The sequence below is a fragment of the Hipposideros armiger genome, unplaced genomic scaffold, assembly GCF_001890085.2.
Source record: "Hipposideros armiger isolate ML-2016 unplaced genomic scaffold, ASM189008v1 scaffold_68, whole genome shotgun sequence".
NCBI lineage: Eukaryota > Metazoa > Chordata > Mammalia > Chiroptera > Hipposideridae > Hipposideros > Hipposideros armiger.
In genome coordinates, this window is record NW_017731418.1 from 3775275 (window position 1) to 3801323 (window position 26049).

Here is a 26049-nt window from a genome sequence, read left to right on the forward strand (position 1 = left end):
ATTTTGCTGCAGTCTACAAGGCTGTAAGTCGCCCAAACGACTTGAGATGTCTGTACTTTTCTACCCATCCCCTTGGTCCCACAACTCCCAGGTAATCGCGGTAGGGGAGTTAATAGGGGTGGGGGGCAGGCACATCTTCTTTCCCCGCCCCTAATCTTCGCTGTTTAGCTAAATCGTTAATAAACGATCCCGCCGCACTCCTGTCCTCCCGGGAACGCCCCCGGGGCGGGGCTGAGGTGCCGCGCAGGCGCAGTGCAGCAGCGCCGCGCCTGCGCTTTGGAGGGGCTGAAGCAGGCGGGGGATTGGTATGCGAGCGAGTGTGAGGGAGGAGGCGTCGGGCAGAGCTTGGTACTACGACCGGCGCGGGCAGGAGGGGGCGGGGGGATGCGCCGCGGCGGCGGCGGTGGCGGCAGCCGCGCGGGCGCTGGAGCTGGAGCTGGAGCTGCTGTTTGGAGGCGCCAGAGCAGCGGATCCTGTTCTCGCTGCCGCAGCAGCGGGGGTGTCGCGCGCGGCCTGAAGACGCCGTACCTCTCTGCCCCCCACCTTTTTTTTTTTTTTTTTTAAATAACCGGAACCAATGAACGCAGCCGGGACCCGAGCTCCGGAGGCCGCCGGTGCCGAGGGAACCAGGCTGGCGTCCGGCGGGAGCTCGCGTCCGAGGCGGCGGGCACAGCCCGAGGAGTCACGGGCGGCGGCGCCTCTCGGAGCGGGCGAGTGGCAGGCTGCCGGGGCGCCGCCACGATTTCTCCCCGCTCCTCTGCGCCCTCATCCCCACGCGACTCCCGGCCCGGCCTCCGGCCGGCTGCGGCGGCAGTGCTGGGCTGAGCTGCTGGTGCTCGCGCTGTTGGTGGCTGGCGCGGCGGACGGATGCGAGCTGGTGCCCAGGCACCTCCGTGGGCGGCGGGCGGCGGGCTCTGCAGCGACAGCCACCTCCTCACCCGCCGCGGCAGCGGGCGACAGCCCGGCGCTCATGACAGGTGAGGGCCCGGGGAGCGGCGGGCGGGCGGGGCTCGGCCGGCTGCTGTGGGACCCCAATTCCCGGGAGGGGACCGGCCCCGGCCGGTGCGCGATGCCGAGTCGGGCTTCCAGGCGCCAGTGCCTTGGCCGCTGCTTCGTCGCGGTCCCCTGTACTCCAGACGCCTTCTCTTTATCCCCCGACACCGACTTTCTACAGAGCCTCTCGACGGACCTCGCTTCCTCGCCTTTCAGTCGGGCTCCCCGGTATTCCACGCTGAGCAATGCGGAGTGTCTCTTCTGTGCTGCAGAATTGCTAGCAGGGTCTGCAGGATTCTGGGCTGATTTTTTTTTTTTTTGAAGCTGCTGGAAAAGTCAGCAACAGCAATGCGGTATTGAGTTTGCCTCTGGTGCTGCTTTTGCAAAGGCAGCTGGCAGCAAGTTTTCAGGTTCAAAGCCCCGCTGAACACAATGTCCCAGGGGAGGCTGCTAAAGAGGATTCTTTGAGAGACTCAATACCTAGTGGTGGTATGGTATTAGTGGTTCTGTGTTAGTATGCTGAAACCTCTAAGTCTAATGTGTGTTTTAAGTGGTGGGAGGAAGGCCGTTTGAAAGACTGGAAAGTGTTTGCTTGTGGGAGCATCATTGGGCGACACGGTGCAGAAAGCTCAGCAGGCAACAAGAAATGTACCTGAAATTTACCAAGCGCAGGATATTCGGTGCTTGTATATGAGCAGCACGGTTCTGATAGGCTGCACCAGCACCTTTTAAATATAGAACGTTCTCGAAATCACTGAAAACTTGCAAGCATGTTTGGTTAAGTTTAGGTAGAAAATTGAATCCTTTCAAGCCTTCTAGTGTCATGTACAACTCATATGTTGTGGTGTAAGTACTGATGTCAGGATCTTAAAATGTTTTCTTTTGGAGAGTAGTTGAGCTAAAGTTTATTCTTTCGTACTTCATTTCTACAAGTAATCTGTAGGTTTTCTACATTAATTTCAAGACTAAAAAGGACAAAGTAAAGCGGAACAAGATGACATCATTTAACCAAAATGATAGTCCAGCGGGCATCTGAAAGTTGCTAACAGCTGCTCTGAGAAGTGCTCAGGAGCCCCAGGATGTTTGAGAGGGAGGGTGTTGGTCAACTTCTCAAGCTCTTCGGAAGTTGTAGTGTGTAGAACATAATGATCAGAACATTTAACTTGCTCTACCCTGAAACCAAATCAAGTTTTTTTTAAATGGAACTTAAAACATCAATCCTATCGCTGGGTAATTTGGATAAAATGATTAGAGAATGATCAGTATTAGCATATTATAGTTTGAGTGAGAGGTTAAAGTGGATACTTTTTATGCTTGAATAGTCTTTACTCTGCAAATAAAAACGTGGACTATAAAAATGTGAAGAACAGTGATTATTAGGGAAGGAGGATAAAACTAGAACATGAAGGTTTAATGCCTCATGCAGGAAGGGAGGGAGCAGAAATATTTGGGCTTCTAGAAGCTATAGAAGTGCGGCTCTTGGTTTCTTGAGCAGAAAAGTTAGAATAAAAAATTATTGGCTAATATTCTATTAATACGAAGTTGGTAGAAGGGCATGTGGTTCAGAAAAATTTGAATTTATAAACCACTAAATAGCATATTGATATTATGTAGATTATATCAAGAAAATTACTTCAGATGGAATTTTATTTTAATAAGTTGTTTATAATCCTTCCTTTTGAAGACTTAAATTTCTCTGCGTTATTTATGGCATTGTGAAAAAGGAAGGCTGATTCTTATTGGATAAAATGTCTGATATATCACACAAAGCAGGCTTGTGCTGTAGTGCTTTAAAATAATATTAACCCTGGAATTTATTTTTTGACATTTTGTACTTTTCTTTTGGTAGAATATAGATTTTTAACAAGTTAAACATGTCCATTTAAAGTTTAAGATAATCAAAACTACACAATGTACAAGTAAAATTTCGGTCATTTTAATACACTTATGTAAATAACAGTCAGTAGCACTGATATCTGGGAAAGGTAGATTGAAAGTCCATGATAAAGTAAGAGCATGTTGAAAATTTCTTTGAACTGTATGATCTCTATAGGATTCATTCCTATTCTGATTGTATGAATAGTGCTTTCCTTTATTGTTCACATTGGTAAATGTTGTGCTAAACCCAGAACATAATTATTCCTGTTGTACACTTCAGGAAGTAGAACCATAAATTGAACTTGAAAAACACTGTGTTATCATATTAATGGCTAGGAATGCAATGTTAATGGCTAGGAATGGAGTAGAGCGCATCAGTAATAAAACTAAGCTTCATGTGAATTTTGAAAATGGAAAATTCTTGGAAGAATTTTGAGAGAATTGTTCTCTCTGGCTCCATATTGAAGTTGTCATTTAACTGTGATTATCCTTGATAGCTCTGAAAATGACAGCCAAAATCACTTTATCTTCTCTTTTCCTCTGCAAATTCGTAATTGTAATACTGGCCTTTAGAAACTTCATTAGAGTTTGCCTCTTACTAATAAAATCTAGGAAACATTCTTTTCCACCGAAGTGTGCCCCTCAAGAGTTTGACTTTAGATGCTTAGTGTATTTTAAGAATAAATTGCCTTTAAATCGTCTTTTGCATACTTAGTTTTTGCAAGTGTTTGTATAAAAAGAGAGACTATAACAGATCACCAAAATAAACAGATCCATTGTCATAATGCATATCTGTTTATATTTCCTTTTTTATATTACCTTTTCAGGATTCAGTGTGCAAATATTTTGATAGGGTGAAGCCAGTAATTATAATGCTGTGTATGTAGTAAGGGCTTAAATTATACATTGGGGGTGCCAAAAGAAATGTATGCGCACTTTAAGAGATGTTATCTATGGATTACTTTTCGAAGTTGAATTGAATTATGGTAGCAATGTGTAATATGATGTTCATTCAAAAGATTGTAATTGCAGAAGTCAAAAGATGACTTGTATTCATCTTTTTTTATCGGTATATATTGAGCACTACTACAATTTTAATACATTTTTTTTCCTTAAAATGTGTGTACTTTTTTTTGACACCCTCTGTATATTAGGGTTCTTTGAAAGTAATTGAAATTTAAAGCAGATTAGGGATTGGTGACTGAGAACTTGTTGACTATAATGTAAAGCAGTGCTTTAATAATTTAAAACATTACTATTTTTTTTCTTTTTTGCCTAACAGATTTAGAATCAATGAATTGATCCCAGTGGGGAGTAATTGATCTCATTCAGATATGGTCCCTGTGCGCACACGCACATATATACACACAAAATGCATAAATATATATAGAACACAGTTCTTTATTCTTGCAAAATATGTAGACTAATGGAAATTAAAAAATGTTTTCTTCCATGAAGTTACTTGTTTCAGAATTTTTTAAAATAAATTTTAACTTTGAAAATATTTGCTTCTATCATTGTTTTTTAATGAGTTAATGCAACCTTCTTTAGTCCCTTTATAAAGATTTTATCTTAAATGTAATGTTTTCACTAATTTTTAAAACATGTCTTTTGGAAGTATTAAAATTTTAATGAAACTTTAAAACATTCTTAGTTTGGAAGTTTAGAAGAGCCATTTTACTCACTAGCATTAAACACATCTGTGTTGTGGGGCGTTCATTAACTAGATGAAAACATTTCACATGAGCATGGTTGTCATTGGAAAAATCTTAAGCTTCATTTTTAATTATGTCACCATGCATCTGGAACACTATTTACTCTGCAAATGTTGTCACCTTTTTTGTATTAATATTTTCTTGAGTGTAGTTTATATGTGTTTTGAGGAATATTTTATGAATTTACACTTGTTCATGTTTACAGTGTGACAGTAGTTAAACTCAGTGTAGTTCACATAATATTAGAAACTGTTTTTCCTCCTGTGAAGTTGCATTTACTGAATTTAGCTTATGCTTTCCTGAAGTTGCCTTTTGATGGCCAGGTCTTCTGCTGTACCTTCTTTTTCCTTCCCTGTAGTTACCATTGTCAGTCCTTTTCTTCATGCATCTTTGGCCATTGCTGTAGGGTTATTGTTGTTTTTGCTCTTGCTGACTACTGGATTAAAAAGTCTACTTGTACCCATTTTGATCTAGTCTACAGTGAACATTTAAGAATTAGGAATCTTAGTGGCCTGGAAACATTGCAGCCCTTGGTTTACTCTTCTGGAGAATAAGTCAGAACTGATTAGTTTCTGTTGGGAATCTCCTGGCATAGGAAATAGCTCACGGAGCCAGTTGGAGAAGTGGGTTCAGGATTTAACATAGTTTTAATAGGAAGATCCACATGGGAATTCTTTAATTTGCTAAAGGCTTGCTTCATGATTGGATACTTGCTAATGTTTTTAGATTAATTTGGACCTTTAAGTAACCTATCAAGCACTTTGTTGGATATTGGCCTACTTGTGATAATAATGCAGGGTGGAGCACTTTCGCAATGATGCTTTGGGATCTGTATTTATGTGTATGGTAGCCAAAGTATAAACTGGTTAAGCTAATGTTTAAATTAACAGCTAATAAGACAAGCAAGTTGTTTTTGTATATTCATTAGAATTTGGACCTTATTAAGATCTGCCTAGGAGATTATTTCTGAATTGATCAGATTTCATCAAACAAGCAATTATTAAGCACATGAAGAATACTACATGGTAGGAATGGGAAAGAATACAAAAATGAGTAAGACGTGAATCTGCCTATTAGGAATAATACATTAAACTATTATATTAATATATTAAACTGTTACTAGCTGTCTGTATTGTGCTGAGTGCTTTATATACATCCCTGTTTTTGATTCTGAGATTACCTCTGTTAGATAGCTGCTATCTTTATAAAATAAATGAGGAAACCAATACAGGATGATCTTAAGTAACTTGCCCAAGGTCACACTTAGTAAGTAGTCGAGTCAGACGTTGAGCTGAGTTTCTCTGATTCAAAGCTTTGATTATTAATTGGTATGTATTATGTATCCTTATAAACACAGGTAAACAGAATAATTAAACAGACTGTGATTACTATCATATTGGACTGCACAAATTTGGGAAAAGGAAGGCTCTTGGGGAATATTACTTGGAGGAAGGTAGGGTTTGACCTGGAATTTGATGTAGATAGATAGGACTTCTTTTGGAGATGGGTAAAGAGTGCTTTCTAGGAAGAGGCATATGCAAGAATAAGGAGTAAATTAATAGTTTTTGTTAGTTAAGCGCAGGGTGTATGTAAAGTATGGGAAATGCAAGGAGAAAGAGGGTTAGGCCAAATTATCCAGGGCTTTAATATTCCCTAATTCATTCACTATGTATTGAAATGTCAACACATCTAAAACTGGGCTACTCAGCCATGTGCTGGGGAGTATGGAAAGCCACAGGAACATTATGATGCATTTTCTTGGCATAGCCATGTTACTAGATTATTTGGAAACCAACATTAAATATTTAATCAATAGTAATTCAAAACATTTAACAATGTTTTACTTATCTATACTAAACATGGATATGTTATAGAGAAAGTAAATTTATTTTTTAAGGTAAAACAAAAGACTTAAAAAGGTATTTTGACTTTTCAGTGTTTTGTTCATAAACTTCAGAGTTCTAAATCTGTTATCCTGTCGGGTTGAGAAGTACTGTGGTTTTGAACATGGGAGTCACGTGACCTGTGTTTGAGAAAGGTCTGGATAGATGGAAGTGAGAAGATACTAGAGATTGAAAAAAGAAGCCAGTTAGGAAGCTATACAGAAGTAGAGGCCTTGAGAATTTAAATTATGCAGTAGCTATGAAAATGTTTAGAGGAAACTTTATAAAATTTGTTTTATTGTTACATTAGAAAGGAATCTGACTATAGGAAGTTTAAGAAACAAAAATTATGTTTTAATTTTAAACACCTAAAGTTTGTAGAATGATTTAAATTGGTACAAGTCCTTGAGGGTATGCAAGAAGAAAAACTTGTGTCTTTTAAAATCTCAAATGTACCTATTTAGTATAAAAATCATTTTTGTATATGATTGGATTTACGTGATGATTTACAAAGTTGTTTATATAGAGCATTTTAGTATTCATATTTAAAAGTGCATGTTTATTCCTTAACAAAGGACAACAATTTCCACATTTAATTAACATAATGCATTGGAATTGAACTCCTCCTTCCACTCACCCCCCTTCCTCCCCCCCTTTAAAATAACTGTGTCAGAGTACAATCATATTATTTGTTTCAAAATTAACTTTTGAATTTCATTGTATGAACTTCAAGCTTGATCTGTGGATGATCTAATTGATTTGTTCTTTTCCTTATCCTTCTAGATCTTTATATTGGTAGGTATTAGATATTTAATCCTTCTCCACACTTGCTAATCCTGCCTTCACTAACTGTTCTCCTTGACTGGTTTCATTGTTGCTGATTTTAAGGGTGGTTCTCTCCTCGAAGTCTCTGTTCTTAGTCTAGTGTTCCTCTAGTAGAGCTGAACATTTCCTCCTCAGAGAACTTCATTACTAGGAAAGTTCTAAATTGGGGATAGGGAACCCCAAGCCAATGATTGATTTGCCTTTTTGGCTTTATTTCATTTGGCCCTTGAGGTGTGATACTCTGTAGCCATCATGGCCACAGTCCTGAGAGTAATTTCCTTTCTGCTAGGCTTCGTCAGCCACATTGTCTCAAGTGTAATAACTTCAGGATTAAACACTAGTTTTAGGATAAAACACTAGTTTTAGAATGTTTCATAGTGGCTTATTCAGTGTTTTCTTGATTGCCCTCCTGGCCAGGACCAGGGAACCAGAGTGTGAGAGGAATAGTTTACTTGGACTGACATTCATCTCAGAACCGAAGTACCTATCTCTGCCCCAGTGTTTCTTGCAAATGAATTTGTCTTTATGAGTGTGGTGGATCGTTGGCCTCTGTGTAACTTACCCTTTTTCCTCTAGTTGCTTTCACTCTCTTTTTCTGCCTCTCTTTTGATCTTCTTAAACTTGCCTATAGGGAACTGAAACACTTCAAGAACTATTTTACTGAATTAAGTATTGGGTTTTTAATTTTAAAAATACTTGAAGTGAATATCTTATTTATGCGATTAAAAAATATTGAACTACTTCTTCACAAATCTCTAGAGTAATGGAAGTGATTTGTAGTATTTCTTGAAGGATTCCCAATAATTGAAAAAGGTTTTTTAAACCCTATTTGAAAATTTAATCTGCTATTCAACACACATTTCACAGGTCCCATATTATTGTGCTCATGTTTTCTCTTTTTTTCCATGTTTTCTCAGTTTTCTACTGTTTTTCTTTCTTTTAAAAAAATACCTGTTGTTGAGTAATAGATAATCTTATCCTTCTTTATTCCTGTTCTCCATTGATGAACCTCTAACTTTTCCATTAATGACAAACATGCAATTTTTTGTTTCCCTACTGTCTGTCGTCCTCAGTAGTTCTTTCTGCTTTGTCAAACACATTCAAACTGTTAATCCTTGAGATTTCTTTCTTTTGTATTTGTTGGTACCAAATTTTAAAAAACCTACTTTAAATCTTGTCTAACTGTGGGTATAGGTACCCTTTGCTATTTTTCGAATTTGCTTTTGAAAATGTATTCTCTGATGTGCATCCAGTGTTTGGTTCTAGGTTTGTCAAAATGAATCTTAAAAGGAACTAAGGAGCATAATCTAAAAGCATCATTTGAAAGTGAGAAAGTCAGAGTTTGGCGAGTGTGTGTGTGTGTGTGTGTGTGTGTGTGTGTGTGTGTGTTTGTGTTTGTGCATATGACTTGAGCAGGATTTCCTGGGATTGAGTCCCAGTCTGAGAGTGGTTTTGTAGTTTGGGTAGGTAATTTCATTTATTAGTACCTAAATTTCCTTATCTCTAAAATGAGTTAGAAGTATGAATGAGTTAATCTACGTAAGGTGCTTAGAACAGAGCCTGGCACATATAATTGTTCAATTATTGTTGGCTTTATTCTATTGTTATAGATGTAAGAAAGATAGTTGCAGAAATTTGCAGTGATATGTTGAGAATTATTGTTAAGATGTTTTATATTGCATTTTAAAAAATATGAAGATACAGTTTTAGTCACTTCCATAATCTAAATAATCATTAATGGTCTGAGATTACTTAAAACTTTGTAGAAATACGAAACTGAGTATAGATTGTGAGATTGAAGAGTACTGTGGTATTTTTAACATCACTGTTTTTTTTTTTTTTTTACTGAGCCATCCTGCCACCTGTTGGCAGCTCTGTGGCTGCTTAGCTCGGGCTGGGAATCGAACCACTGTTGTTCAGAGCTCAAACTCTTGAGCGAGCTCTTAACCAACTGAGCCATTTGGCCAGCCCTATACTATGGTATTTTTAAAATGTTAGTTGTATCATTAGCTTAAGTCATTTTGTACCTTTATTGTTTTATGTAATTAAAATATTTAAAGCATTTTGCAGTTGAGATATCAGACTTAAAAATCTTCAGTATCTCAACGTAAAGGCTTATATATATATATATATATATATATATATATATATATATATATATATTTTTTTTTTTTTTTTTTTTTTTTTAGCTGAGCCATCCCACCACCTGTTGGAAGCTCACGGCTGCTCAGCTCGGGCTGACTTGAACCGCCGTTGCTCAGAGCTCAAACTCTTGAGCAAGCTCTTAACCAACTGAGCCACTCGGCCGGCCCTCAACGTAAAGGTTTATTACTGAAAGTCAGAACATACTAAAAAGTATAAAGTAGAAAATACGTTTACCTCAACAACTAGAGCAACAGCCGTAACATCAGTTAGTATGTTTAAGGTCTATATGTATATTTGTATATATGTAATAATGGGCTCATGGAGTGGTTTTTTGAAATGTGAAATTACTCAATATTTGAATGTTAAGTATATTCCAGGCATATGGTAATTACTGGGGACACATGATGAGCAAGATTGATGAGGTGCTTGTCCTCATGGAACTTGCATTTCAGTTGAGAAGATAGTAAAAAAAAGTATTTCAATTTGTGAGAAATGCTATCAAGGAACAAAAGAGACATAAGATAGAAAGTAAGGTGGATGCTGTGGGGACACGTACTGATTTAAGTCGGCTGATATGGAAGGTTTCTGAGAAGGACACATTTAAGGTGGACATGTGAAGGATAATAAAGGAGCCAGACAAGGCTGTGAAGAGTTGGGGAATAGCATTCGACACAGGGGTAATAACAGCATGGACAAAGAGCTTGTGGCAAGAGAATTTGAATTACTTGAAGTGAAAGTATCATTTTTACTGCACATCTTGAGGGAGGGCGAGATTAGCATGTGATCTGGCTGTATAGGAGGGAGAGGTACAGGCCTCATAGACCTTGTTTGGGGTTTATTCAGTGGATGATAGGAAGCAATTGAAGCGTTTTAAGGAGGGGGTGAAGTTATATGCTTTTTTTTGGGGGGGGAATGCAACATAAAATGTATCATCTTAACCATTTTTAAGTGTACAGTTCAGTAGCATTAAGTATACTCATGTTGTGAAACAGGTCTCCAGAACATTTTCATCTTGTAAAACTGAAACTATACCATCAAACAGCTCCTCCCAGCTCCTGGTAGCCACCTTTCTACTTTCCGTATCTGTGAATTTGACTACTTAAGATACCTCATGTAAATGGATTCATCCAGTATTTGTTTCACTGTGACTGGCTTATTTCTCTCAGCATAATGTCCTCAAAGTTCATTCTTGTTGTAGCATGTGACAGGATTTCCTTCCTTCTTAAGGCTAAATAATATGCCATTGTATGTATACCGTATTTTTTATATCCAGTCATCTGTGGATGGACGCTTGGGTTTCTTCCACCTCTTGGCTCTTGTGAATAGTGCTGCTATGAACATGGGTGTGCAAATATCTCTTCAAGACTGCTCCCAATTCTTCTTCTTTTAATTGGGTAACAGTGTGTTTTTTCCAGGACCCTTCAGCCCCAAGTCAAGTTGTTGTCCTTCAATCTAGTTGTGGAGGGTGCAGCTCAGCTCTAAGTCCAGTCGCTGTTTTCAATCTAGCCCACCATCCCATGTGGGATTTGAACTGGCAACCTTGTTGTTCAGAGCACGTGCTCTAACCAGCTGAGCCACCTGCCGCCCATGAGCCAACTGGCTGCCCCCAATTCTTTTGGACAATATCCTCAGTGGTGGGGTTGCTGGATCATAGGGTAGTTCTATTTTTAAAATTTTCAAGGAAACTAAACTCCATACTGTTTTCCATGGTGGTTGTACCTTTTTTACAATCCCACCACTAGAGCACAAGGGTTCCAGTTGCTCCATGATTTACATTTTAAAGATTTCTTTGGATGCTGTTTGGGGGATGAATTGTTGGGAGCAAGAGTGACTACAAGGAGATTGCCTAAGGAAGTAATTATTAGGAGTGCAGTTGAGAATAACGGCTTGGACGGGGTGGTAGAAGAGGAAGGGTTAACAGCATATTTTGGAATTAGAATTGATCGGGATGGTGATGGATTGGGAAACGGGAATGAAAAAAAGGGAGGAATCCAGGACAGCTGTTAGGTCGGTGACATCCAGGTCCCTAATGATCTCCGCGATGCTAATGCCGGTAGGAAAGTCTTTCCCAGAAGCCTCAGCATATTTCTCCTCATGTCTCCGAGGTCAGGCCTGGGTTATTGGATAAGAAAATAGGATTTCCTTTGCTTAGAACAATCGAGTTTCATTTTCCTGGGGCTGCAGGAGTGGCCCACCTTCCTGAGTACATTGCTGCCTCATATTTGAAGAAAATGGAGGCTCTCTCAGGAAGGAAGAAGGGACAGATGACACAACTAATTACTCTGCGATCTTTGGGGAAGTATCCTGACGTCTTTTGCCTCATTTGTAAAATGGGAGTGTGACCACTTCATGGTGTGAAGGGGAAATAAAATAGTGCATTTAAAGTGGTTAGCAAGGAATCAATGCTCAATAAATATCCTTTTCTTTACCTGATCTCCCTGTCCTCCCAGCGATCTTTTTTTTTGGACTTTGTATTTCTTTTAATGGTACCAGCTGTTTTTCTAATCAACCAAATTCTTGGGGTTCCATTTGACCTTTTTCCCCCATTCTTTCTGTTCTTATTGCTACCACATTGGTTCTGAACTAAATCCTTTGTGCTAAATCCGTGTAACTCACCTTTACTCTCATAGACTATTTTCATTACTGAAACTTTTATTATTTTTCATTGATACCAAATTAAGTTTAAACTTGTTATGTGTTTCACAGTGGCCACAAACATTGATCTCCTGCATTTCATAGGTATACTCCAGTAACACCAGGCTGCTCCTTGTTCTTCGAACACACCTTATTTCTTCCACTAGTCCTTTGCTTGCATGCTTTCCTCATACTAGAGTGTCCTCCTCTCTGTCTCTCAAGGTTCATTTCGAACGTTAGTTCATTTAATCGGTAAAGTTTACTGAGACTATCCTGTGTCCAGTGCACTGTTGTACAAGTTGGATATACAGCGGTGGGCATATTGACATGGTTCCTGCTCTTCCGTGTTTCTTTTGTTATTAAGTCTTTCCAAAGTCATCTTCAGTGAGACGTGATTCTTTTTTTAAAATGGGGAATTCGGGGAAGGGAAATAGACAAGTTGCTGTCCTTTTGTTCTTCAGTCTAGTTGTGGAGGACGTTGCTTCACTGGCCCAAGTTGGCACCATCATTGCGCTCTTCCCGGGCGAGGCAGATCAGTCGCCGGCTTCTGGACGGCTGCTCACTGCGGCTGCTGGCCGCTCACGCTGGCTGCTGGCTACACACGGTAGCCCATGGCAACCCACTGCCACAGGGGCTGCAGGCTACGCCGTCGCCGGCGACTCAAGGCAGCCCAGCTCCAGGTTGAGCTGTTGTTCAGCATCTTAGCTGTGGAGGGCAGTGTCACTGGCCCTCATATGTGGGATCCGAACCGGGGCCCTCTGGCGTCCCAAGCCAGCTTTTAACCACCGTGCCACTCGGCTGGGCCGAGACGTGATTCTCCCACCTTTGAACTTTCTTAACAAATTATTTATGCCCTTCTTACTGTAATTCTGAGTGGCAGTCTACTTATGTTGTATCACAATAGTGGTTCTTCTGTTTTTTTTTTTTAACCTGTTTGAGGTATCTATTATGGTATCTTTCTCATAAGCTGTACCATAGCCTTCTAAATACTTTTTGACTTAAAGGTTTGTCTCTTTGATTGTAATCTATTATAATTGATGATACCTTAGTGATTAATGGTTTATAAATAATCACTTTGACACATTGTGTCCAACACTTTACAATATATGGATAGTTAGTCTAGAACAGGGGTTGGCAAACTGCGGCTCGCGAGCCACATGCGGCCCTTTGGGTATGTTCTGTCTCAAAAGTTTGCCGACCCCTGGAGGAGCAAATCCTGTTCCTCACAACAATTTAAAAGTTATCCGAGAGGCACAAATATATTTTTACATAATCACCATTATGTAAATAATATCCTTTAAAAATTTTATAAGTGAAACGATGGTAGTTTTATTTTCATTTCAATTTTACTTCAGAGCCACATGTACGCACCCAAAGAGCCATGTGGCTCGCGAGCCTCAGTTTGCTGACCCCTGGCGGCTCTTCCATCTCAAGTTTGCCGACCCCTGGTCTAGAATATATTGTAGTATGATTTAATCTTTGACATCTATTCTTATGTAAGATGTCTGATGGTATTGAAATATTGTATATGTTAAATATTTTTGGGAAGAACTATAGCACATCTTTATGACTGCTAACTTCTAATGTTACAGGATCAATTTTCACTTTTTCACTTTATCAGGGGTGCCAGAAAAATGGATATACATTTTAAGAAAGGAAAAAAACTATTAAAATTATAATACTCAATATATACTGATAACAAAAGATGTATACAGGTCATACAAAAGATGTATACAAGACTTCCGCAATTACAAGAGCTTCTCAAAGTGGTTACCATCAGCGTCTCCAGACACTTCTGATTACGGCAAACTACTACTTGAGCAACGTTGAACAAAGTGTCCACTTGTATCTCTGTGCATGCCATTTCAATTTCTTCCGAAGTACCACCAGTGTAGCCGGTTTTCTACAGCAAACCAGATCCTTTGAGGTCCCCTATAGGTGGAAGTCAAGGGGTGTTAAGTAAGGCAAATATGGGGGAAACTCAACCGCACCTCTTCATCCTACCCATTGTCTTGGCAAATTCTCATTGAGGCAAGCTCTCATGTCTTGGTGGAAGTGCAAATGACAACCGTGCTTCCGCCATTGTCTTTGACTGTCCTGCCTGTCGCATGGTGATGCTAGCATTCAATTAATAATGCCATCTTTTGAGTGAACATCATATTATACATTGCTACCATAATTCAATTCAACTTTGAAAAGTAATACATACGAGGCCGCTACGTATCTCATATTGTTGATAACATCTCTTAAAATGTGTATAGATGTTTTCGGTACCCCAATATATAGACACACATACAGACACAGAAACCTGTTAACCCTGAGAAAAACTAAGTAGTTTATAAAGGAACAATTGGATCCAGATTTTGCCCTGGAGGCATTTACAATTTATATCTGTCCTTGGCAAGTCAAGTTCCAAATGACCTTCCCCCTTTTAAAATAAGGACCACCATTTTTAATACCTCAACAACACCTAACAACCTAACAACATCATAGTTTGATCTATTTATCTAAATCTTTTTCATGCTTCAAGAGACCAATTAAATATGTTTTTTCTTCATTCTGCCTAATATTATAGCCAGCTTTTTCTAATTGTGCATCAAAAATTAATTTACACGTATTAAAGGATCCTCATCTTGGCCATCTTAGTTATAAATGGGCAGCTGACAGTCTTGGGCCTTGTTGGCCTCAGAGGCATGATTTCCCATGTTAACTTTGAGATCTGTAGAGTATGAACAAACTTATAGGGAAAACCAGCCTCTTTTTTTAAAAGATTTTATTGGGGAACGGGAACAGTGTTGGGGAATTGGGGAAAGGGAGAAGCCAAGTTGTTGTCCTTCAGTCTTAGTTGTGGAGGACGCAGCTAGTTCAGCTCCAAGTCCAGTCGCCATCTGGCCTCCCGTTGGTAGCTCACGGCCGCTCAGCTCAAGGTGCGGTGTTCAATCTTAGTTGCAGGGGTTGCACCCCACCATCCCATGCGGGAGTGGAACCAGCAACCTTGTTGTTAGGAGCACATGCTCTCACCAGCTGAGCCATCCTGCCACCTGTTGGCAGCTCAACGGCGGCATAGCTCAGGCGCAGCTCACTGGCCCATGTGGGAATCGAACCAGCGACCCTGTTGCTCAGCTTGTGCTCTTTACCAACTGAGCCACTTGGGTGGCCGAAAACCAGCCCTTATATACATGTCCCTGGACGAGCCAATTGCTGTGGATATCCCTATAGGATTGCTTTACATTCTAGAGGAAATTTTTCCTCAGGCAATCCCACAACCATTTTTAGTCACCTAAGAATACCTGAGCCAGGGCCAGCAAGAGCTTACTGGATATGCTGGAACCGTGATTCTTTCCAAGGCATGAGCCCCTTTCTTGGGCTCCTCTCTCAGTAAACCCATTCCAGGGCACTCTGCCCTTCTCACCAAGGCTCCCTCTCGTTTCTCGGGATTGGCTGCATTACCACACAGACGACTTTCCTTTAACTCAGAATTGCATTTTGAAAGTCTCTAATCTGGCTTTTCTCTGCTTTATTCTTGTCAATCTCTAGATCCCTCTTTTTTCCCCAGTCATCCTTGACACAAATTCTCACAGTAGTGGAAATAATAAACCATAAATAAATTTGTAATGCAATTTTCACAAAGTAGAATTATCCCAGAGGAGTTACTAAATTCATATACAATAATTGTTTTTACAACTCACAATTAAATGCTTTTATTTAATGTTCTTGCTGAAAATTAACTTTTCTTTTTTTGTTAACATAATATAGTCTGAATGTCTACATTTGTTTGGTGCTGTTCCAATATGTGTTTTTTGGGTTATACTTCATATTTCAGGCCTTTTTCATCTCTTATCACCTTTTCTGTTTTACCCATTTCCTTTAGTTCATTTTTATGTGGACATGGTAAATATATCATTGTATTTTTATAGATAATAGAAAATATTTATAATATCTAGTAAAATACATACTTTTCAGTAGTTAATTATTTCAAGCTATGTCTTTTGTCTAAACTTTTTGCTTTAACTTGCTTGATTTAAGTTAAGGATAACGTCACAATTTTAAGAGTTTTCTGATGTCCTTGGCTCTGTGGTTTGTTGTATTTAATTCTGGAAAATCTCAACCATTATCTTTTCAGATAATTCTTTTGTTCAAGTTTACTTTCTTCTCCCTTTGGGACTCCAATTAAGTGTATGTTGCACCATGTGATACTGTCCCACAGTTGTTATGTGCCCCCTTCCAGTTTCTTTTTTAAAACACTTTTTTCCCCCTTTTTTGTTTTAGTTTCTGGATAATTCCTGTTGATCTATTTTAAGTTAACTGATAATCCCATCAAAGGAATTCTCCAACTTTGAAATTGTCTTTTAAAAAACTTTTTAATATTTATTTTTATTTTTTATTACCATTTGCCTCTTTTATAATTTCCATATCTCTGCTGAAATTCCCCATTTGTTCATACATATTGTCTAGATCCTTTAACATATTAATCTTTTCCTCTAGATCTTTTAACATATTAATCATAGTTATTTTAGCGTTCCTGTCTGACAGATGCAATATCTGAGTCATTTCTGTGTTTGGTTCTGTAGTTTGCTTTATCTCTTGACAATGAGTTTTTTTTTCTTGCTTTTTTTCTTGTTTTGTAATTTTTTTATTGAATGACAGAAGAGTTGAAGCTGAAATAAATGCTGTCTGTGTCCAGAAATGAGTATGCATCTTCTGTCAGACTATTATTAGTATGGTAGGTTGAGTCAGTTTTGTCACTAGCTGGGTATGGCTCTGTTGTCATCATTGTCACCTTCAGTCACCACAGACTTGAAATTTCCCCTGTGGTGGGTTGTAGTTACTTTGTGTGGCCTGAGTAGTGTTCCCACTCCATTGGCAGCTATTATCAGCATACCTGCACAACAGAGGGGCTCTGCGTGTGTGCTAGGCTTGGCGTGGGAGTGAAGGAGTTCTTGGGTCTTCTGACCTACCCTCACTTAGGGCAGGGCTTCTGAGCCTGGGCCTTTGGAAATGGGCTTTCTTAGTCTTCTTTCCCTTCCCTCAGTGGCAGCCACACTCTGCCCTGTATCTGAGGGAGGATTTAGGCCAGAAAGAGGCTTCTGTCCTTTGCCCGGTGGTGGCTTACTGCTTGGTTTTGGTGCAGGGTCCCCGGCCAAGAGGGTTTCTTGTTTCTTCCTGAAAGGGTGGGCTTTTACTGCTAGCTCCCCTGTAGGAGCAGTGGATCTTTGCCTGGGCCCTGGCGTGGGCGGGTTTCCTGAGCCTATCCCCCCGGAGGCTTCCCTCTGTGCTCACCACTCAGACTCTGATTATTCCTGCTGTTTGGCCACTGCTGTCCTTCCAGGCTTTGGATTCTTTTCTCTTATGCTGGCGCTCACTTGTATTCCCTATGTAGCTCTTGACTTCCTGTTGATAAGTCCTTGCTGCCTAGACCCCCATGGCCTAAATTCCTGGTCTTGTGCTTCCTTTGCATTGTGTTCAGGTTCATCAACCTTGCTTAAGTGCTTACTGAAAAGTCAGAAAGCTTTTCAATTCTTTTTGGGTATTACTTTTCAGATATTACCAATTATTCTACTTAATCTACTTGACTATATATTAATACCATACCAACCCCTCTAGACCTTGGATTGTTGTATAATTTGTACCAAAAACTCTCTAAGGAGGATTCCACAGTTCTCCTGAGTTGATTTCACAATCTAATGGTTCATACAGTTTTTAATCTTCATTGCTCACCTGTGATGCAGAGTGCATGGTGTTGTAGAAGTTGAGTCAGAGGACCTGGGCTTCAATTCTAACACCATCATTTCTTTTATCTGCCTGCCTATTTAGTCACAAAACATTTATGGCCTACCTTCTCCATTGTGGGCGCAGAATCGTTACTGTGACTTCGGGCAGCTTTAACTTACTGAGCACAGCCACAGTGTTAGTGCTGTTCAGAGGTTCACGTTCGATCTCCCAACAAGTGTCTGAGAGCAGTAGGTAGTATTTGTAGTAATGAATTGAGGAATTATTGTGTAATTATTTTAGGAAACTGAAGGCCTGCATAGTTAAGCATCATGCCCATTACCTCATAGACAGTACGAGAAGCAAACCTACCACAAACATTAGTAATGTTCTATCTGATGGATACTTCATAATACACTTACCTACTCCTCTATTATTAGAAACACACTTTAAGTTTTAGTTTTATAAATAGTGAGTGACTCAGCCGGACTCCTAGGAGCGATACCTGATTGTTCTGGGTCCTCATCTCCCAGATTCTGACCATCTGTTAGTAAATACTGTGGGTTCTAACCACCCACATATGTTTTGAGTTTCTCTACTGTCTCTTTTTCCATTGCCATCTCACTAGTCCAGGCCACCATTACCTCTCTCGTTATTGCTCTTGATCTTCTACAGCCTCTTCTCTCAGAAGCCTGCGAAAATGCACCTAAGATAATTTTCTTCCCCTTTCAGTGACTTCCGTTTGTAATTACAATAAAATAGACCCTTACCCTGGCCTTCAGATCCCTGCGTGGCCTGGCCCCATCTCGCAGTCCAGATTCAGCTCCTTCTACTGTTTCCCCCAACACTGACTTCCTTTCTGTGGCTAGAACGTGCCAAACTCTTTTTCCATTTCTGAGACTGGACACTTGAAGTTTTCTGGGTCTTGACTGTTCGTTCCTTTCTTCCTCATCAGCTTTTTGCATGGCTGACTTTAGCTCTTGGTTTTGTATTTTTCTCAGAAGAACTGTTTTTTTTTTTTTTTTTAAGCTGAGACATCCTGCCACCTGTTGGCAGCTCAGCGGCTGCTCAGCTCGGGCTGGGAATCGAACCCTTGTTGCTCAGAGCTCAAACTCTTGAGCGAGCTCTTAACCAACTGAGCCACTCGGCCGGCCCCAGAAGAACTTTTTTTGGTGATTACGTATAGGAGCAGTTTCCCCTCTTTGTCTCCCAATAAACACACAAAGCTCTTCTAACACTTGTATATACTTATAACTAGAGAGTATATTCTAATATATTTATTAACTTGCTATCTGTACTTACCCATAGGAATGTAAGCTTCCAGAGAATTGGACTTGTCTGTCTTGCTGATATATTACCTAGATAGTCTCTAGTATGTCATAAGTAGCCCACAAAACTTTGTGGGTAAACAATGTCTCGATTCATACCTTTTGTGCATAAACTTTTTTCTATATTTTGATGTCCCATGCACCTCCAAGGTAGAAAGCCAAAGTAGAATTAAGCTAAGGGAGATGTTCAATATATTTTTTAAACATATATGCTAAATTAAACAATTCAGAAATGACCCAATCCTTGTTTTTAGATCTTATTATACTTAAAATGAGTGCTGTGCCATCTCAGTTTTCATCTTGTTTTATATAAATAGTTTTTCTTATTAACTTAGAGAATACAGATAAGTGTAGCAAAGAGAATAAAACAAATTTTACCTCTCAGAACCACTTTGGTATTATCTTTTTTATATATAGTGTTATTTTATATAGTTGCAATAGGCTTAGATGCAATTTTATATCTTGCGTTTTTAAAATCTAATATATTCTGAGCTTTTTCTTAACTATTAAATAGAATAGAAGATATAAATTATTTACTTGTTCTTGTAGAGGTTCAGAATGAGTCACCTCAAGACATGCATTGTTTTGAGCTAAAGGCAACCAAGACCCTGTGAGTTAAAGAGAAAGTTCTGCCCCCCCTTAACTACCTAGAAGAATTTGAATTAGGGGCCGCACCCATAATAAGGTGGTATCAGGGGTAACCTTTTTTGACCAGTCTGTAGGGGCAGGTCAGACATCTACTTCCTGAGCACCTGCCCTTCTTATTCCTGTAGTGAACTTCCTCCCCTCTGAAGCTCCACCGTGATTCTTATTCTTAGCTCAGTGTCACATACACCTCATTTTTCCCTTCTGTCTTGGAACCAGTCATGTATGTGGGGTCTCTGAATCTCTTATGTATGTGGGGTTCCCATGAGTACATATGTATTATATTGGGTTACTTTTCCTCTTGTTAATTTGTCTCATGTCTATTTGAGTTTTAGGCCAGCTGAAAGAACCTTCAGGGTAGAGAAAAGTTTCCTCCTCTCTCATTCTTAGTGTTGGATAGATTCATGTTGTTGAGTACATTGTTTTCAGTTTTTCTGTTAAAAATATTGTTGCAAACATGTGAATAAACCTTTTCTGCATTAAAAATGTTAGGAGTACCTTCCCAAATGCATGCTATTTTTTTTAAAGATTTTTATTGGGGAATTGGGGGATGGGAACAGTGCTGGGGAATTGGGGGAAGGGGAACAGACAAGTTGCTGCCCTTTTGTTCTTCGGTCTAGTTGTGGAGGATGTTGCTTCACAGGCCCAAGTTGGCACCATCATTGTGCTCTTCCCAGGCAAGGCACATCAGTCGCCTGCTTCTGGACGGCCACTCACAGCGGCTGCTGGCCGCTCACGCTGGCTGCTGGCTACACACGGTAGCCCATGGCAACCCACTGCAGCAGGGGCTGCAGCCTATGCGGTTGCGGGCGACTCATGGCAGCCCCTCTCCAGGTTGAGCTGTTGTTCAGCATCTTAGCTGTAGAGGGCAGTGTGACTGGCCCTCATATGTGGGATCCGAACCGGGGCCCTCTGGCGTCCCAAGCCAGCTCTTAACCAACGCGCCACTCGGCCAGCCCCCAAATGCATACTATTATATTACAAGGTATGATGAATAGTTTAAGATAAAAAAAATACATATATGAGGTCTGACAATTAAGTTTGTGAACTTGTTGCAACGATGTTGCTAACCTTTTTTTGGTATCAGGGATTATTCATTATGAATTTGCACCAACTGGACAAACAGTAAACCAAGTTTACTATTTGGAAGTGCTGAAAAGACTGCGTGAAAAAGTTAGACGACCTGAACTTTTCGCCAACAATTGATGGGTCTTGCATCGTGACAATGCACCAGCACACACGTCACTGTCTATGAGGGAGTTTTTAGCCAGTAAACAAATAACTGTATTGGAACACCCTTCCTACTCACCTGATCTGGCCCCCAGTGACTTCTTTCTTTACCCAAAGATAAAGGAAATATTGAAAGGAACACATTTTGGTGGCATCCAGGGCATCAAGGGTTATATGACAACAGCTCTGATGGCCATTCCAGAAAAAGAGTTTCAAAATTGCTTTGAAGGGTGGACTAGGCGCTGGCGTCAGTGCATAGCTTTCCCAAGGGGGGTACTTCAAAGGTGACTGTAGTGATATTCAGCAATGAGTTAAGTGGCACTTTTTCTAGGATGAGTTTGGGAACTTAATTGTCCGACCTTGTATATTACTTATAGTAATATATATTACTGCCAAGTTGCTCTCTGGAAGGATTGTGTTTTTGAGTGCCCATTGGTGTTTTCATTGAAAAAAAGAATCTGCTACTTTGGGTGAAATATCATATTTCATTTCTTCAATATTGGAGCTTGAATATTTTCCCTTTTGTGTACTGTTAAACATGTTGTCTCTTGTAACCAAGTGTTGGAGTGGTCCTGACAAAGTAATGAGAGGATGAAGACTGAATCTCTCCTGACGTTCCATTATGGTGACTCTTGTGAAAATGTGATATCATTAAAAGGCTTGAGCTTTCTAATAGGTTAATCATGCTTAGATTTTCTCCAATTTTGTTAAAGTTTCAGTTGTTGGTAGATATTTTTTTCTCTTTTAAATTCTGGTTTAATCCAGAAACCTTGTTTCTTGAATTTCGTAACTCAAATTTCTGAGGAGTAAGTTACTATGAATGTTACAAATGTTGGCTGCCATTATTTTCTGTTGCAAGTTCCTCTTGAATATTCACCCTTTTCTCTAAACAGTGATGTTCAGATACCTAATTGCATAATTAGTGTGAAGTTGTATTATTCATCACTTCTTATGGCTTGAACTATAATATGTAAATTCTCTTCCACCATGGGGGCTGGCAATCAGAGAAAACTGCAGAGAGAGAAAGACGGAGGTTCAGGAGGGGAAAACAGCATGAATAAAGGGAACACTAGGCTTTAGAGTAAGAGAAACCTGCATTTTAATTGTGTACTCTTTACTAACTCAAAGTTTCTGTGTCTCAGTTTCTTTTTTGGGTAAAGAAGAAGTTAATCCCTGTCTTCTAAGGTCATACTAGGGATTAAATTATACACACACATGTATAGTCCTGTGCTGTATAACATATTATTTGGCATTCAGTAAATGAGCTGTTCTTTTCCCTTGGGAAATATAGGGATTGTCACAATGTCTGGGAAGCCCATGTTATATAAACACAGGTATGAGTTATACTAGTATATGCCAGGTCATTGCCTGAGGTGCTGAACATATACAATAAGTTACATTGTGGTGGGCAAAGCAGTTTAACACATTTCTTCTCTGTAACCAAGCTGGAGTGGAAGTAGAATTGTATAATTAAAATAAGGCATGAAAAGACTCTTTGAAGTTTCATTTAAAATGAAAATTTCCTGCTACATTTATTAGTTTCTTTGAAAGATACTTAATGCTGTATCAAATAATGCTCCTCTTTGTAACGGAAGGGAAAGCAGCGAGTAAGATACCAGAATGTTGTTGCTATACTGAGTAAGGCATGTAAATCTGCAAGATTGTGTCTCTTGATAGAACATGGATAACTTAATTTCATATTAGATGCCCATCCAATGGATCCTCAACATTTATCTTATTCTTTGAAAAGTAATTGTTAACCGTAGGATTATGGAATTGTCACCTAGATTAACACCTGGCAAATGGACGAACCTCTCAGCAAACTAAAAAAGTTATATCAAGTGAAATAATGGGATTAGACACCCATTCTTTATATCCCTCTGGAAGAGAGGGTGCTTGCTCGCTCTAGAATTCACTCAAATCCTGTCAGGCTTAAGAGCTACAACTTCTCACCTTTATAATGAACCAGTTCCTGTGAACATCGCTGAGCCCTGTCTGTGCGCGCTGTACTCCGCCAGCTCTGGGAATGGGGAGTTGAGGACTTGATAGTATAGTGAGGAAGTGCAGGTGCAACTGCAAAACATTGTGATAGACGTTGACAATAATATAAACAGAGCCACTTTAAAATGGAGCTGGAGTTGCCATGCCAGAGGAACTGCCTTGCAGGTCTTATGTCTTAAACCTTTGGGATGGTAAAGCAGGGCACAGCGACCTCTGCAACCTGCTTTCCCAAAGACCTGTTTACAAAGTTAACAAGATAACTACTGGACTATAACTACTGGGCTGAAAATGAAAATGATTTAGAATTAACATCACTATGCTCTGTTATCGGCACCAATAGAAATGCCTTCCTTCTATGACTGTAACTGCTGTTCTTTCCATTTTCATAGATACCCACTGCCGTTGTCTCCAGAGCAAAACATTATTTGGGCGTCTGCCTGAATTAATAATTGCCAAATAGCTATTGGGTTGTCCGAAAAGTCATGACGTATTTTTCTATGTTTTTCGTTGCAAAAATGCGTCATGACTTATCTGACAACCCAATATTATTATTCATCTTGAATAAACGCTTGCTTGCATCTCAATTTGAAAGGCCTTTTTATTTTTAAGTTAGCATATCTGAGGTATATGTAGGGTTGTGAGAATAAGGTGAAGGAGGTAAATAAAATGGGTTCTGAAGTGAAATTAACTTATGCCATTTTAGTGAAGTTGAACGATAATATACCTACTTAATAGGGTTGTTGTGAATAGTAAGTAAGATCAATATAAAAATGTTTAGCACAGGGCCGGCCGAGTGGTGCGTTGGTTAAGAGCTGGCTTGGGACGCCAGAGGGCCCCGGTTCGGATCCCACATATGAGGGCCAGTGACACTGCCCTCTACAGCTAAGATGCTGAACAACAGCTCAACCTGGAGCTGGGCTGCCGTGAGTCACCGGCCATGGCATAGGCTACAGCCCCTGCTGCAGTGGGTTGCCATGGGCTACCGCGTGTAGCCAGCAGCCAGCGTGAGGGGCCAGCAGCCGCTGTGAGTGGCTGTCCAGAAGCCGGCGACTGATCTGCTTCACCCGGGAAAAGTGCAATGATGGTGCCAACTTGGGCCAGTGAAGCAACGTCCTCCACAACTAGACTGAAGAACAAAAGGACAGCAACTTGTCTTTCCTCTTCCCCCGATTCCCCAGCACTGTTCCCATCCCCCAATTCCCCAATAAAAATCTTAAAAAAAAAAGTTTAGCACAATGTTTTTCACGTAGTAACTTACAAAGTGTTAGCTGTTAGTGTTTTAAATTCTTACAGTTTCTTCCTATGATGATGCAGTGCTCTAAATAGTTATTTAATTTTTAAAGATATTTGGAATAAAGGAGTAAAAAGGATCAGAATGGGACTAGAGGCTGATTTATTACTGCTAGAGCAACTACTTCAGGAAATTCAAATATAAAGAAAGCTAGTAGTTAATGACGCTGCTTCATAGAAAGAGTACTGTGCAAGTTAATTCAAGAAGGGGCTCTGGGTTGCATTTCAGTGCTCATCTGTCGTTTAGGTGTGGTGGAGACACCCTGTTTATTTAGCATCATTGGGAGATTAAGTATCCCACATGAATGAAGAGCCAACATTTGTGAGTACTTAATATGTGTCAGGTGCTGATGTGTTGGGTTGTCGGAAAAGTTATGACGTATTTTGTCTGTTTTTCAAAGGTCATTTATTTACATAAAGAACAAAGATCAATCAATGATATATTGCCCGTTTTGTTCAGTAACCTTTTGCCATCTTTCAGTGAACTTCATAATTCCTCGTTCGTAGAAGGACCTGTCTTTATTTGTGAAAAACTGAACAAAGTGCTGATTTACAGCCTCATTTGAATTGAACGTTATACCACGCAAAGAGCTTTGAAGAGAGCGAAACAAGTGGAAGTTTGATGGCACAAGGTCAGGCGAATATTGTGGGTGTGGCAACATATCCCATCCAAGCTCCAATAATGTTTGACGGGTGATCATACTTGTGTGTGGTCTCGCATTGTCACGATGGAACACAACTCCTTTACAATTAACAAGCTCTGGACATTTCTGGATGATGAATTCGTTCAAACTGTCCAATTGCCGACAGTACACATTTGAATTGATTGTTTGGTTCCTTGGTAGGAGCTCGAAAAACATGACACCTTTAAAATCCCATCACACTGAGAGCATAATCTTCCTCTGATGAATGTCTACTTTCGATGTCGTTTGAGGCGAATCATCACATCAGGACCAAGACCGTTTGCACACCACATTGTTGTAAAGAATCCACTTCTCATCACCAGTTATCATTCGCTTCAAAAAAGGATCATTTTCCTCATGTTAAATGAGCATATTGCAGATGTTTATGTGCGCCATCAAATGAACTTCTCTGAGTTCATGCGGAACCCAAATATTGAGCTTGCTTACATATCCCATCTTCTTCAGGTGGTTGTGGATGCTTGAATGATGGATGTTCAGTGTTTCTGCAATCTCTTATGTTGTGTAACGTGGGTTTGACTCGATCAATGCCTTTATTTTGTCATCATCAACCTCGGTGGGCCTCCCTGACCGAGGAGCGTCATTGAGATCAAAATCACCAGCACGGAATTTCGTGAACCATCGTTGGCACTGATGTTCTTGTAAAGCATTGTCACCATAAACTTTATGCAACTTTTCACAAGTTTGATGCGCGTTCTTCCCTTTATGGAAGTAAAACACTAAAATATGGCGAAAATGCACAGTTTGGTCTTCCATCTTCAACTTGTTCTAAAATCTCCAAAACTCAACCAGATCGCTCAATTTTTCTTTTTAGATGAAGCTAGAACTGTCAGCTGTGAAATGACATAGCAGTAACTTTGACGCGAATGATTCTAGTACTTCCAAAAATGAGCTAGTGCCATCTGTCGCAAACGTGTCATGACTTTTCCGACAACCTGGTAAATGCTTTATACAGAATAACGGTTTATTCATGGAAAACTATAATTTTTTGGTATCTGTTAAGGCTAGAACATGAGTACAAACTTGAGTTGTCATAAGTTTTGGTAGTATGAAGGATCTTCCTTTGAGCAAA

General features: G+C 39.9%; 1 protein-coding gene across 1 annotated transcript in view; it reads left to right on the forward strand.

Moving 5' to 3' along the window:
* The first annotated feature begins 302 nt into the window (after positions 1 to 302).
* STIM2 (stromal interaction molecule 2) overlaps positions 303 to 26049 on the forward strand; it is a 162391-nt gene continuing 136644 nt past the window's right edge. The window contains exon 1 of the mRNA XM_019642390.1: positions 303 to 977. Within this exon, the coding sequence (XP_019497935.1) occupies positions 578 to 977 (400 nt within the window). The 5' untranslated portion in view covers positions 303 to 577. The remainder of the gene's footprint in view (positions 978 to 26049) is intronic.